A 15,598-nucleotide genomic window follows, 5' to 3' on the forward strand; every position below is an offset into this window, starting at 1 on the left:
TTCTTGAAAAAAATAAAACGCGGTTTTTCTCAGGCTGTGTCCTTAAACCTTTCCGATGAGCCCTCCCCCGAGTAGTTTTGGTTGACTGCCACTGGACTCCACTCGATGGACATTTCTGGATGGTGCTGTGGCCCATATCCAGATCCTACACCAACGGAGACCCAGACCTGTGGCTTCTTGCTGTCAGGAGAAGGAGGGCAGAGGAGTTCCCTGCTCATCCTGGCAGCACTGGTGGGTGGCTTTTTCCAGTCCAGCCAGCCACTGAGGGAGCCTTAAGTCGGGCGGAAGCAGATCAAACTCTCCACTGTGGAATGGCTATTGAGGGATCTCTCCCACGAGCGTGTCTGGACATGAACAATTAAGTGAGATGCCTCATGAGTTTGAAAACCAACTTTTATTGTGAAATGTTACCAACAGTTTTAAAAGTTAACTGGGCTGGAATGTGGGGCTTTGAGCTCAGTATTGCCATTCAGCCGTTACCTTGAGCACTAAGGGGAAGGACAAGGGCCCACACGGCCAGAGACCGGCGTGGTCAGGGAAGGCACGTGAGGAACAGAGGTGTGTCTTCCTCATAAAAAGTAAATGGAGAGGTCATCACTCCATTTGACCAAAGGATGGCGCGCGTGGCCCAGAACTAGAACTCTGCTGCCCCTCCCCAGAGAGGACAGTGACAGGGAGCTGGCCCAGTGGCTCATTTAGACCAATACAGTGGCACAAGAGGGGCCAGCCCTTAGGTAACGCCTCCCTGAGACTCAACCGCCATGATCACTGGAACTCATGCAGCCATGTGGAACAGCGCTGGGGTCCCCAGAAGGCAGCCAGGTGAGTGGGGCCATGCAGACCCTCTCCAGACGTCCCATTTGGCAGCCAGAGGACTGCCTGTCCCCCTGGCCTCCTGAATGACACTGAGGAGGAGGCTGGCAAGCAGATTCTGCACACAGTGTTCGCCCTGGGCGGGGCTGCTATGACGTCAGGGAGCCTCTTAGGGGAGAGGGCATGCCATGACACTTCCTCGGGCCTCCAGCCCTCTCCCAGACAGCCCTGTGGCTTTGCACAAGCTGCTGTGCAGGGGCGGCATTTCAGGGAGTACCCTGACACAAGGCGCCCGGGGACAGGCAGGTGCGCAGGAGGCGGACGCCACACCTGCCACACCTCCCCTCAGTGTGAAGGCCCTTCTGAGTCCCCACCCATGCCCCTCAGAGTTCTTAGCCCCTTGCCTCTCTCTATGCCCTGGGCCAGCTCTTGGGCCGGAGGGGCTACTGGAAAAGGGGTCAGAGCAATGTGTACTGTCACACAGACCAGGTGTCACCTCGAAACAAAGAGCGTGGGGTGAGAGCGGTCTCCACATGCCCTGTGCTCCAGCTCCCATGCTCACGGCAGGCTGCCCTCCTGGTCACTTGGGTGCCCGGACACACACCCAGGGCCGGGGGGTGGTACAGTTCAAGGCCACCAGTTTGCCTTCCTCCAGGGCTCCACAGCGCAGCTCCTTGTCTTCCCAGAGCCTGGGGAGAGGGGAGAAGCTGAGGGGCACACTGCCAGGCCCACTGAGGACCCCCTTGAGGGTGGGAGCCTGAACTCATGGAGGACAGGACAGATGCCTGGCCCCCCCACACCTGTCACACTTGGGGTCCACAGTGGGCAGAGCCCCCCCCGCTCCCCCAGGTCCCAGGTCACTCACATCTGCGGCAGCATGGGCGCCCCGTTGATCCAGTGCCAGCCCTGGTGACTGTGCCAGGCACCCACCCAGGAGTGCAGGGCCATGTAATGTCTGATCAGGATGCTCTGGGAAGAGGTGAGAAGCGCAGGGAGTGGGGGTCAGTGACCTCGGGCGGGGGCGGCCTCCACTAGGAAAGGGCTGAGGGCCAGGGAGTCAGAACTGCCAAGCTCTGCATCCTCGGAGCGGCATCTGGGCCACCAGGGCACCAGGTGATGCGGGGGCACAGCCCGCTCGGCATGGCCAGTTGCAGAGGCCACCACAAGGGGACTAGGCTATCCAGCCAGCCACCTCGTCTGTGGCTGCACCCATCTGCCCCTGATGAGAGTAACCTCGGCTTTCTCCTATGGATCGGCTGATGGTTTCCAACTGCTGGGTTGAGATCCGCCGCCCGGCCAGTGTATACCCACTACGCCACCAGAGCTCCTTGTAGGAACCTCGTGGCACACATGAACTTGCATGCATGTGGGGAGACGAGCAAAAAACCAAACCCAATTCCTCTCCCACTGCTTCCAGGGGGCTGGGGACCCATCTTGGGGACCAACTCCAACGCCATACAGAGAAGATGCACACGCCCAAGGATGCACGGGTCCCACGTGGCCAAAATGGACAGCCCAGCGCAGATGAGACGAATGAATGGGAAGGGTCACGTGGTGATGAACACCAGCCCTCATCACTGAGCGATTTGTGTAGACACAAATCCTCGACTGGGTCAGCTCCCACTGTCAGCACACCACAGTGTGACAGTGTGTGTTTTAATAAAAAGTCTCCCAGCTTTACAGAAACAGAGCCGTGAAGAGAGGAGGAGACCCTGACCCCGGGTGTTCAGAAACCACAAGATGAGCAGGGATGGGGGGCGGGGGGTGTTTCCCAGGCTGCGAACACCTTTTCCCCACAGACACCTGGTGGGCTCCGACTGGCCAGCTTTCAGTTAGCAGCTGAGTGCTTAACTGCTGCACCAGCAGGGCTCCTGGTAGAGCCACGTTTGTCCTTTTAGGGTCCCCTGCACGGGATGGCCGGCTGTCGACGCTGGGTCCAGGGCCTGCCCGCAGTATTACTGCACCCGCTCTGGTGAATGGTGATGGGTGGGGAGCAGCGTCCCATGCCGAGGGTCCTGAATGCCCCGCAGAGTGCCCATGAGGAGAGCAGGGCACCCCGGCCTGCCTTGCTCTTCCCCTCACGTTTGTGTCGATATTAAAGCCAGCGTGGAGTGCGGGCAGTGACGTAAGCACGCAGTGTGCCATGTGTGGTGCGTGTGCGTGAGCTGTGCATTTGGTGTGCCATGTCTGGGTACTGTGAGGTATGCGTGGTTTGTGCATGAGTGCAGTGTGAGTACCCTGTTTCCCCAAAAATAAGAGTGTCATATTAATTTTTGTTCCCAAAGATGCACTAGGTCTTATTTTCAGGGGATGTCTTGTTTTTCCTTGAAGAATAACACGGTACACAGGTATTGTTGAACAACAAAAAACGAAATGTATTACCTGTAGTACTACAGTAGTAGTTGTCATCATAAACCAGCATAACCAGGCAAACTGAATCCTACAATATCAAGAATTTCTGAATGTTACTCCTGCCCCGCGCGACTCACCGTCTAGTTGTGAGTCAGCCAGACCCCGTCAGGGCAGAGCGAGCAGCAGAGCAGCAGGCGGCAGCTTGTCCTGGCGGCGGGGCGGGCTCTCTGATTAAAAGAGACCTCGCACTTCCTGTTTGCTCCGGCTGCGCTGCGGCCAGCAGTGAGCTACGTGGCAGCGCCCGCTGCTATGGCCCAGAGTCCAGAATTACGGTAGCGTTGGGGGGTCTTATTATTGGGGAGACCTTATTTTCGGGGGATGCCTTATATTTCAGCGAGAGGCAACGCTGTAAGTAGGTCTTATTTTCGGGAGATGTCTTACTTTTGGGGAAACAGTAGTGAGTGTGGCGGGTATGGTGTGGCACATGAGTGTAGTGTGTGTGTACATATAAAAGCCATGTGAGCATGGTATGGATGTGTGGGGGCCGGCCGGACAGGCACACCTGTGGGCTGAGCTCACTCCTGCCTGCCTTCCCTATGTTTCCCGGGAGCCTCTTCTTGGCGTTTCCAGGGCAGGGACATGGCTGGCAGCCAGTTCTGGGTGCTCTGTTCCTCTCCTCACTGTGTCCGCCCTCCGAGCGGGAAGCAGCCATCTCCCAGGCAGGGGATGACAGCGGGAGTGGGAGAGCAAGGTGGGGCAGCATCTGAACAGGTTCTGCTTTCTCTGACCCAGCATTTTCTTAACCTCCGCCCTGGGCCAAGCCTGGATCCCAGGGAATTGTCCCAGAGCGCACACAGACTCGGCCCTCCCCACTGCATGGACAGAGCAACCCTCATTTTAGGGCTGGAGAGGGAGGGGACAAGAAAGGAGAATCCTGGGCTAACTTTTATGGATGTGCAAATCTGAAGTGAAATGTGAACAAGCCGAATCCAGAGAGTTTTGTTTGTTTGTTTGTTGGGGCAGTAAGGGAGAATCATGATGAAGCCAAGTTTATCCCACAAAGCCAAGAATTAAAAAAATAACTCAGCGTAATTCCCCATAGTAAGAAATCAGATGTCCCTAATAAAATGTAAAAAAAAAAAAAAAAGAGGAGAAAAAAAAATGATTAGGGCAAAGACTGTACAGATGTGCTTTATACAATTGATGTATGTATATGTATGGACTGTGATAAGAGTTGTATGAGCCCCTAATAAATTGTTAAAAAAAGAAATCAGATGAAAAAACAAAGATAGCTATCATCAGGATAGATTCATTTTAACTCATTGAAATTATGCCAACTCATGTTTAAAACTCTTGGGAATAGAAAAGTGGGTCCTTAAGTGACAAAAATAGAAAGCAAAAGGACAGTAGAGCTGGGAGGGACAGCAAGGTGGGAAATGTCAGTAAAGGGCAATTAAAAAGGCAGACCGTGTCGCACGCTAAGACCCACTCACCTCCCCCAAGCAGCCAGGTCACTGGAAGGGGCACTTAGGAGAGATGAACCAGTGGGGATCGGGGGGATCCTGAATACCAAGTGCAGCTGAGGGGAAGGACATTGTAATAAAAAGTAGGGGGTGATTGAGTGTTACCTGCCTATAGGTGAAACCTTCTGCCTCCTGCCCCTTTGACCCGGCGTGGAGTTTAGCATTCACAAGAAAGATGGATGGCATTGAAGGATGTTTCAGTCAAAGATTCTGTGAGAGAATCCTAATCAGAAGAGAGAAAGCTTAGAACAGAATAGCAACTTCTCATGGAATCCAGACTTCCGGGAGCCGTGGAGGCTGGAGGAACCCCTGAAAACCACTGTCCTGAGGTAACCTTAAACCAAACTCTTCTTACAAGCAAAGAAGGCAAAGAAGCCAACAGCAGCACTTCAAACCCAGAAACCCTTGGGGACAGTTCTGCTCTGCCCTCCAGAGTCCGTCCGTCCGCTGAGTGAGGACTGACTGGTCAGAGTGCCTGCCTGGGCACAGTGCCCGTAAAGACACATCCACAGGCATCACATGGACAAGAGCGACTCAAAGCATCCGACAGGAACCTCCGAGGGCGGCACGGGGCAGGAACAAATCGAAACGGAGGATGAAGATGGTGGCACAACTAAAGCTTCATCAGCCCTGTCACTGAATGGTATGTGTCGGCCTTGTCCAATTGGTGTGCGTTCTTCTGTGTCTATTCTCAACAACAAACAGAAAATCCAGTGACAGACAGGAGAAGAGGAGATTCCTTGTCTGATTTCCTGACAGCAGGTTTGCAGGCGAGCCGGCCTCAGAACAAGCTCAATCTATCCACCCGCCCCAGCTCGTGTAAAGCGTCGAGTGGATGGGTCAGTGTGGCGTGGTGTACTCCCGGAGAGGGCCCTTCAAGGCACAATCTTCGCCATTCTCACCAAACGATTTGGTAGATCCTGACACCTGGGAGGTGCTTGGGGGTCGCCCATGAGATGGGGTCTCATAAGGAAGCAAGCTCATTGCGATCCAGTTGAGGGCAGCTCTTGCCACCTCTGTAGGCAGAGGGGACCGTCACTGTGGGCTTCGGGGGCTGTGTTATCTTTTCAGAGCAGTCTCATCTCCCCTTCATACACTCTGACCCCCCACCCCCACCCCAGGAGGGGCTGGTGAGTTTGAACTGCTGACCTGTGGTTAAGGACCCAACACATAGCCCACTATGCCATCAGGACTCCTTGCTCAGAATGTAATTAAGGGGGTGTGCACGGTACCCTGGTGGAGGGGGGGCCATGTAACTAAGGTGTTGGGAACCCTGTCCCACCTGGACTTTCATACCCACAGAATCTATCAAGCAAATCGGAGAAAGAAAGCCTCTTCAGACACTAACGTTCTCAAGACAGTTGCCTCGTGTGTTACTTTTTCTCGGGAAGTTGAGAGAATGTGACCCATCAAGAAAAACAAGATCAATATGGGCATCGGATCCCACACAGCAAGGAGGTCACGGGTACCCTGGGCACAAGGGGACAGAGGAAGTTCACAGCGTGTTGGTGCTGCAGGCCTAGGAGCAGCTGGGCCTCCCAACCTTTGCTCCAAGGTGTGGAAAGGCTCAGTCTTCCCAACCCTCAGGGCCTTAGTCCATACCATTACTGCTTACTGGGACACTCGTCCCTTCTGAGTCCGCACCCATTCACCTCTCACATCTGAACTTAACCGTCACTCCTCAAGGGAAGCCTTCGCTGGCCTCAGGCCATGTGTCAGAAGCTCACAGCACCATGCACCTAAGGGCACAGCACCCAATAGCACAGCGGGTCAACACTTGCCCTCATCTCTCCGGCGGCATCTGGCTCCCTCCCCTTCCTGGAGCCGACAGGGGAGGCGTTCGGCTCTGACTTCCAAGAATCCAGAGGAGCGGACACTCAGCGAACTTTTAAGGGACTGACTGGAGGATGCTACATTCTCCTCTTTATCAGAGCCGCTCATGCAAGTTCTTGGCACCTGTCACCCAGAACTCAGACCAAGCCCACTGCCAGGAATGGATTCCGACTCATGGCGACCTGATCACAGGGCTTCTGAAACTTTCCCCCACTCCTGACTGGCCCAGGAAATGGGCAAGAGCTGCCAGGAACACCTTGGGTTCATGATGTGTTTGCCTTTGGACTAATTTTTGGTCATGGTGTGTGCAGAAACCATTTACTGTTGCCTTTTTGGGCCAATCCCGCTCCCCACACCCGTGCCACCTTCGGTCGCAACCCACAGTTTCAGACACGTTGCCCTACAAAACAGAGCGGAGCTGCCCCACCGAGATTCCCATGCTGCACGTCTTTACGGAAGCTGACAGCCACATCCTTTTCCTGTGGTACAGCTGGTGGGCCCCACCCGCCGACTTTCCAGTTAGCTGCCAAGCATTTAACAACTGTGCCAACAGGGCTCTCTTGGCATGGGATTGGGCTCATAGGTTCTTCCTCACCATGGATGGGGTAACCCATGGCACCCCATGCCCTCTCTGTGCTGGGGCGAGAGGAGCACCCTCCTAGCCCTCCATCATGCCATCTGTTCCAGACCATGGGACACATGCAGCGGATGCATCCAAGGAGCAGAGGCCTTCGACGGGCTGCCTGTTAGGCTGGGCTTGGACTTTGGCTGCTTTTCCTGGGAAGCGCTTCTCAGAAAGACTGAGGGCGGATGGGAGCCCTACCCCACCTCCTTACCCCGTCCCAGCCTGAGAGTACCCTGAGCGGTCCAGCCAGTCCAGTCTGGTCACAAATGATGGAGACGTTCGTGTTTGCTGCCTTAGCCCTGGGCCTTGGGGTACTTGTTACCTAGCGTCTGTGGCTGCAGGGATAACTGGCAAGTGTCCCCACCACCGTGCAGGCTGGTTCCATGGGACAATGCCTGGGGAGCACACATACCCTTGTGCCTCTCCACCCTGGGCCGGCCTGGCCCGGCCCACCACTGACTGCTCCAGCCTTCCCAGCCCCCACTTCCCGGAATCCCGGAATGAAAAGTCACTCCCTTCCATGGCCCTGCACTGAACTCCCGTGTGCCCTGCCAGCACACCTTGCCCCATGCAGTGGGGACAGCCTGTCATATCACATGACACCCCCCCCACCCTCACCCAAGGCCTCACCTGCGTGTGGTTCAGTAGGGGAAGGGTGGCATGCTGGGCCGAGCAGAAGGCCTGGCCAGCCTCCCAGGCCCGGGTCTCCGTGGAAAGGTAGAGGCACTGGTCCTCAGCCCACATCCAGCCCTCAGGGCACAGCCGGCACCTGGTCCCTGCAAGCAAGAGACAGGTGAGCCACCTCTGCGAGAAAGGAGGCAAGTCTGGGGGTGGCACTGGACAGGAGTAGGCTGGGACAGCTTCTTGGCCTAACCCATGCCCTAAGTCCCTATGGTGAGGGGGCCCAGCCCATGCCCTAAGTCCCTATGGTGAGGGGGCCCCGACCCATGCCCTAAGTCCCTATGGTGAGGGGGCCCAGCCCATGCCCTAAGTCCCTAGGGTGAGGTGTGATGAGACCCTTGTCAGGAAAGACCTGGCTCTGTGTTGGGAAAAGAACTATTTTTTTCTAGGCAGAACAGCACAATGGTCTCAGGAAACATTTCTTAGTGGGGGTTCCCTAGGGGAATGGGAAGGGAGATCCTGGCTTCCAATTCTCCAAGGTGCTGGGAGAAACAGTACCAAGGGAGGCCAGAGGGGGGTGCCATACCTGCTCCAGCGATCAGGACTATGATGGTGACCACGGATACAGCTAGTAGAATGGCCATGATGGCCAGGGCCCAGCGCAGGGACTTCATGTACATGGGCAATCCTAGTGGGGCACAGAGTGGCAGGTCGGGAGACCACCCAATGCAGCCTCCTCGACCACACTGGGTGTCCCCCCCCGCCCCCACCCCCACAGGTGCCATGCCCACCTCAAAGCCGCATGCGGCACCACTCCCACCTCAGCACCTGACCGCCCATCCCAGACACCAGCATCCACCTCTCGGTGTAGGCAAGGATTTCACATGTGGGAGAAAGATGGAGAAGTTCCACTTCGTGAACAATTAGAGGACATGCGTTTCTAAGGAGCTCTGCCTCACGGGAAGAGCAGTAAGGATAATAACCCCCCCTCCCCCCAGCATCTGCTTGATTTCCTTCTCAACCCAGATGATCTGTGGCACACCCTGATGTCCACATCCCAAGTCCCTCCCTCCCTGCCGCCCTGCCGTCTGTAAGAAGCCATGACTACTCCTAGGTACCAGATTGAATGGTACCCCCCCCCCGCCCCGCCCACACACACACACCAATTCAGGTCCTTGCCGCCTCAGAATGTGATTTGATTCTCAACTGTACATTTGTAGATATAATTCCTTAGACCAGAGGCGGGTGGACCTTAATCCAACACAACGGTGTCCTTGTTCAAAAGAAGAGGCGCTCGAGGGGAGTCCAGGCTGGCTGGGGTGATCACACACTCCTGAAGCCCCCAGACAAACCAAGAAGGAGTTCCCAGCAGCTTCGGCGGGAGTGGGCCTTCTAGCTTCCAGGCTGAGAGAGCATGGATGTATGCTGTTTGAACGACCAAGTATGTGGTACTTTGTCACAGCAGCTACAGAAAGCCAGTGCGACCCCCTGTCCACACGGGGAGCCCCACATGCACAGCGCTCCGCTCAGGGCTACTGCCCCACACCAGGGAGGGAAGAGAGAAAAGTACCTCCAGCCTTCTTCACAGTGGCTTTCCGCCAGCTTCCTGAGGAGAGAGCCTGAAGGAGCCAGACGGAGGCATGGCATGTGGGCCTAGCAGGAAGCCTGTGCCTGACTTCAGCCCTTAAGCCTTGAGGTGACCAGCACTGGGCTTCGCCTGACCCCACTTGTTAAGAGCCACCACAGGAGTGACCTGGTTGGCGCAGCATCCCATGGACTGAGCCTCAGGTCCACGCTGGGAAGCCCACACGTCCCTCAGAGCAAAGCCGAAGCACTTGCCACACTGCCTGTCTGGTTCTACCATCCTCCTCCTCCTCCTCCTCCTCCCCTCCCTCCCATGGTGACCTGCCCCCATTCCAGAAGTTTCAACATGCAACCTGCCGGATGACTCAACCCACTCTTTCCAGTCAGCTTCTTTGAAAACTGATCAGAAGTCACTGACCCGGCGGAAAGGTCCCTCCTCGCCTAGCCCTGGGGTCTGTGAGCAAGCAAGCAAAGGGGCTCACCAATTGACCTAGCGCTGGGAAGGCTCTCCTGGGTGGAGACACGAGGGAGAATGTCAAGGCACGGGCAGACTTAGGGAGTTAGCCCCACCTCGCTGGCTTTGAGGATGGAGGCAGAGGGTTGGCCAGGAGCCCAGGAATTCAACAGCGCCTAGAAGTTAGACAAGGCAAGAACATGGAATCTCCCCACAAAGCTCTGGAAAGAAACAGTCCTTTCCTACTCTCAGTCACTGAAAGCTTCGGCGTGTGTGGAAACGTGTTACAGCAAATACATCTATGGGGCATGCAGAAAGCAAAGGCCACACTCTGCTCATGCTCCAAACCACAGAGCCGCCCGCTTTGTCCGAGCACCCCTCGCGGAGAGGGCCCCCTGGCTTGCTGAGGCCCAGCTGGCCCGGCCTGCCCCGCCAAGGGTGGGGCTGTTGGCAGGCTGCTCGCTGGGCAGGGCTCCCTTCCTGCCTCCGTGCCTGCTGCTCCCCACCCGGCCCCAAACTCCTTCTCACCTTTCCCAGGGCTCCAGGAGGCCTTCCCATGCCCCAAGTTCACTGACCCTCTCCCTCCTGGTTCCTTGTCCCGGACTATTCACATGTCTTTTTCTGGCTCTTTCTTCCTTCGGCCTAACTCTCCCGCACCCCCCACCCCCGCTGAAGAACACCTCTCCTGGAAGCACTGTACTCATTAATGGCTAAAGGATGGGTGTTTGGGATAAAACACTCCTTAAGAAGGCAAGACAGAAAAGGGAGCCCGGCGTTAAGAGACCGCCCACTCGCGGGAAGGCTGGCTAGTTTAACCAGTGCCCGGGAGAAAGACCTGCCTGTCTGCTTCAGGAAGGCCAGCATCGGGAGAACCCTGAGACGCAGTCCCACTGGGTGCTTGTGGGGTCACCATGAGACAGAAGGGCTCATGGCTGGGAGCAGCCCAAGCCATCACCTTCTCTCCTTTCTGCCCTCTCTGTCTCTTCCCAAAGATGCTGCGGTGGCTAGCTGCCTCCTACTTTACCAAGTTGGTATTGGCATTAGCCCTGAAAACCTCATGGAGTGGAGGTACAGTTGTCCTACGCTTCTCTGGAAACATTTGGCACTTAGAAATGTTCCACTTGATTTGGAAATGTAGCAACCAATCAACCAATCAGTGGGCAAGGACGGTCGTGGGGCCCAGGAGGGGAAGGTAGGAACCAATCTAGGCTCAAGGCTGGTGTTGATAGATGCATGGGTCCTCACCTTGGGACCCATTTTGGGTCGTTTAAGTCCCCGTGGAGGAACAGTTATCATTAGTGGGGTCCGGGTCATATCTGGGATGGGTGGGGGCAGTCATGGGTCCCCGTGTGGGGCAGTCGGTCTTGTGGGGTGTGCGGGGCTGGTCATCAGGATCAGGCCCTATAGGGTGGATGGAGACGCAGGGGCTGGTCTTGTGGGTCCCCATGTAGAGTGGGCCAGGATGGTCTGGTTAGTCTTTGTGCAGGGTGGGACAGTTGGAGTGTCCCTGGGCGGGGTGAGGCCGCAGTCCTTGGGTGGGGCAGGGCCAGGCGCGCGAGGGTGGTCTTATGGGTCCTTGGGTGCAGGGCATTGGTGGGTTGGTGGTGTGTATGGGGGGGTGTCTCGTGGGTTCCGTGTCGGGTGCGGGGCGCTCTCTTACCCAGGAGCGCGATGGCGCGCGGCAGCTCGGTGCCATCCGCGCGGGGCAGCAGCGCGGTCTCCTCCTTCTTGTCGGGGTACAGGTCGCGGCAGCAGCGGCAGCGGCCGAGGGGCGACGCTGGGGGCCGGTTAGCGGAGCCGGCCAGTGGGCTGGGGGGCGCGGCGAGGGCCGGGAACGGGGGCGCGGCGCGGCGCAAGCTGGCGGGGGACTCGGGCACAGGCACCGTCAGGAAGCGCGTGGAGGGCGCGGGCGAGGGGGACCGGCTTCCCTGAGCGCCCACGGGCGTCACGCGCACGTCCACTTGCAGCTCCACCGGCGACCAGGTCCCCGGCTCGGGCCCCGGCGAGTCGCTGTCGCGGGGCGGCTCGGCGGCGGGGCCCGGCTGCTCGGGGCCCCCAGGGCGGCGGAAGGCTCCGTAGCCCAGGCCGGGCATCCGCAGGGGCGCGGGCCGCCGTCGCTGGTCCCCGGAGGGGCCCGGGCTGCGCGGGGGGCTCCCCGGCTCCGGCGCCGGGCTGCCCAAAGGCTCCATCGGGAGCTCGGGCCCAGCCATGCGCGCGCCAGGGAGGGCGCACCGGGCCAGGTGGGCGGCAGCCGTGCCGGCGCGGGCGCGGGACAGGCCCCCGGCGCCTCCCAGGGCTCCGCCACGCCCTCCCCGCCGGCGCGCTGCGATTGGCTGCGGCCAGACCCTGGTGGCCACGCCCTTCCCCGGGTCCTGGGAGCCCGAGGGGCCGCGGATCCGGGCAGGGCCGGGGTTGCAGTGGTGTGTGTACCAACCCACAGCGACCCTGTGTACAGCAGACCTGTGCCACCCTCACTACTGTTCCGATGTTTGAGTCCATTGTTGCAGCCACCATGTTGATCCCTCTCGTCCAAGGTCTTTCTCTCTACCCCTCCACGGAGCACAAGTCCTCCCTCGGGACCACATGTCCAAAGCCTGTGAAACGAAGGAGCATCCTGGCTGTAGTTCCGAGAAAAATTTTTTGTTTTTTATGGTTTCTTCATCAACACGATTGAAGTGTGTTGTTTTTTCCCGTTGATCTTCCTTATTCAACGTCCAACTTTCATAAGTGAGTGAAAACACCCTGGCTTGGTGTCCTGCACACACACTTTAAGTCTTCAAAGTACAGAACATCCTTGCTTTCCAACACTTTAAAGAGGTCGTGGGCAGCAGGCTTACCCAAAGCAGGGCACTATTCCATGAGCACTGAGCGTGGGTCGCACCAAGTTGAAATGCTTGACTTATTTAGTATTTTCTCCATTTTCCACGATGTTATCTGTTGTTTCAGTTGGGAGGATTTTGTTTTTCTTTACAATGAGTTACAATCAAATTTAGTATTAACACACAAACACACCTCAACGAAGCAAACTCACTGCCATCAAGTGGCTTCCGACTCACAGTGGCCCCACAGAACAGGGGAGGATAGTCTGGGAATTTCCACGACTGTTTATGGAAGCAGAAAGTTTTGTCTTTCCACTGAGGTGGTTTTGAACTACTGACCTTGCCGTTAGCAGCCCAGCCTGTAACTAACCACTACACCACCAGGACTCATGGATATCACACAAATAAAATTTTGCTGAAGATAATTCAAAAAACACTGACAGCAGAGCATCCACAGGGAATGACTAGAAACTCGAGCTGGGTTCAGAAAAGGGAGTAGAACAAAAGATCCCATTCAGAAGTCAGATCTAGCTTGGCTGAAAACAGAGACTGGTTGAAAGATGCAGACCCTGGGTAATGTGGCAAAGAAGGGGAATTGTAGAACAAGTAAGACCCTAATGAACTCAGGCTATCCCAGATTCACACTGTGCCAGGTCTAATGTGTATGTGCCTGATGGACACTTGCACACCTCCCTCCTATATAACTCACTGTCAAATAAACTCGCTCTCGTATTCCAACATCAGAGATGAGACTCCTTTCTTTCTTTCTTTCTTTCTTTCTTTCTTTCTTTCTTTCTTTCTTTCTTTCTTTCTTTCTTTCTTTCTTTTCTTCTTCTTCTTCTATCATTTTATTGGGGGCTCGTACAACTCTTATCACAATCCATACATACATCCATTGTGTCAAGCACATGTATACATTTGTTGCCATCATCACTCTCAAAACATTTGCTTTCTACTTGAACCCTTGGTATCAGCTCCTCATTTTTCTCCTCCCTCCCCCACTCTCCTTCCCTCACGAACCCTTGATAATTTATAAATTATTATTATATCTTCATGTCTTACACTGTCTGATGTCTCCCTTCACCCACTTTTTTGTTTTCCATCCCCCAGGGAGGGGGTCATATGTAGATCATTGTGATTGACTCCCCCCTTCTCCTCCCACCCTCCTGGTATCGCTACACTCATTATTGGTCCTGAGAGGTTTATCTGTCCTGGATTCCCTGTGTTTCCAGTTCTTATCTGTACCAGTGTACATGCTCTAGTCTAGCTGGATTTGTAAGGTAGAATTGGGATCATGATAGTGGGGGGGGGGGCGAAGGAGGAAGCATTAAAGAGCTAGAGGAGAGTTGTATGTTTCATTGTTGCTACACTGCACCCAGATTGGCTCGTCTCCTCCCTGAGACCCTTCTGTAAGGGGATGTCCCGTTGCCTACAGATGGACTTTGGGTCCCCACGCCGCACTCCCCGTCATTCATCTCTCCTTCTTTTCTGTCTTTTTCTTTTTCCTCAATTGCACACACCCCTCCTATCAACTGTGGGCTGGACCCCACCTGTAACCACTCAGTCCCCAGGGCTCCTGGGACCAGTACGGTCCACTACAAACACGAAAATGATGGAGATGTATGCCAAATATAGGGGAAGATTTCTCCTTCCTTCCCCTTCTCTGCCCCCTCCCAGAAGCAGCCTCTGGCCTGGCCTTGGGGATGCACATCATCGAATCATTCGTGAAGTCAAGGCCTTCTGCCTTCAGAGAGTCAGAGGGGACACAGGCATCTCTCGCCCCCGGTAGACCCTCCATGGAGTGGATCTTCCTTGGGTCTCCGCACCCTCTCCTGGGCTGGGGTCCCCACAGAGGTGGCCTGAGTGTATCTGAAGACCAGCTGATGACTCTGGGTGACTGGACTGTGGGAGCAGTGGCTATGGAGTGAGCAGGGAGGGGAGGCCCCTTGCCCCTCCAACCACCCCCGCCCCTTCTTCTTTCGAACACTTGGCGGTGCATACATGCTGTTCCTACTCACCTTTGACCGTCCCTTCCATGGACTGTCCCTTCTCCGACTTCCTGTGTTGCCTGTTTCCACGTCTCCTTTCCTAACCTTCTGAATGTGGTCCTTGGTAAGCACTGCCCTTTTGATTTGAAATGGTGGATGATTTCAACATGGTGGGGAGGGCAAGGGGGTGAGTTCAGCTCCAGACCCAAAGTCGTGGCTGCGGGACATGGTCTTGGGGGTCCCACCAGTGTCTATTAATGGGTACATCTGCTCTGTTTTGTGGTTTTGAATTCTGTTCCACATTTTCCATCTGATGGTGGTGACCAGGCACCATCTGGGTCTTCTGGTCTCAGGACCCTGTGGACTGACGTGTGCGGCCCATGAGCTCACTGGCCTCACTGTTTCCATATGTGTGTCTGTCGGTTTTCCTGATCTCCGCTCCTCCAGACAGGAACAGACCACTAGATGGACCTTAAACATGAGCTTCTAAGACCCCGGCAGATACTCATCATAGTTGGATGCAGAATGCGTAATTTGTGAATTATGTTGTGCCGGATGACCTTGATATTCCCCTCACTCCCTGGCCCGCCCTGCCTCTGCCGCGTTGGTCTCTCCTCTCTGTTCCTCCTTTTTCTCCCCCATAACTGATAAACATCCTGTCAGCTGCCATGCAGTGATCTGCCTCCAGGTGCCGCTGTGAACAACAGAACCAGATGCTGCCAGGTGCTGCACCATGGCCATGACCCATGGGGCTTTCTTGGTGTGATCTTCAGAAGATCTCCAGGCCTTTCTTCCTGGTCTGCTGCAGTCTAGGAGCTCCACGGAAACCAGCCCGACTTCCTGACAGCGTTGAAACCTCTGCAGGTAGATGTGGGGGTGAGGTTGGGGTGGGGCTGTGCCGAGGTGGGCTGGTTGGAAACGGGATCTTGGTCTCCTTCACGGATGTGAGATTTCTACCCACGGGGCTCGGCTGCCTCCCACACGAA

At 55.9% G+C, this 15,598-nt stretch overlaps 1 protein-coding gene across 1 annotated transcript; it reads right to left on the reverse strand.

Annotated features, from left to right (window-relative positions):
• Positions 1 to 394: 394 nt before the first annotated feature.
• On the reverse strand, positions 395 to 12,026 carry KLRG2 (killer cell lectin like receptor G2). The gene is made up of 5 exons (XM_075557752.1): positions 11,466 to 12,026; positions 8,354 to 8,455; positions 7,777 to 7,922; positions 1,679 to 1,782; positions 395 to 1,502 (listed from the first exon to the last, which is right to left on the reverse strand). Exons 1-5 carry the CDS (start codon positions 12,013 to 12,015, stop codon positions 1,394 to 1,396), a joined length of 1,011 nt encoding a protein of 336 aa, XP_075413867.1. The 5' UTR covers positions 12,016 to 12,026; the 3' UTR covers positions 395 to 1,393.
• Between the last annotated feature and the right edge of the window lie 3,572 nt (positions 12,027 to 15,598).

This window comes from Tenrec ecaudatus, chromosome 9 (genome assembly GCF_050624435.1).
Source record: "Tenrec ecaudatus isolate mTenEca1 chromosome 9, mTenEca1.hap1, whole genome shotgun sequence".
NCBI lineage: Eukaryota > Metazoa > Chordata > Mammalia > Afrosoricida > Tenrecidae > Tenrec > Tenrec ecaudatus.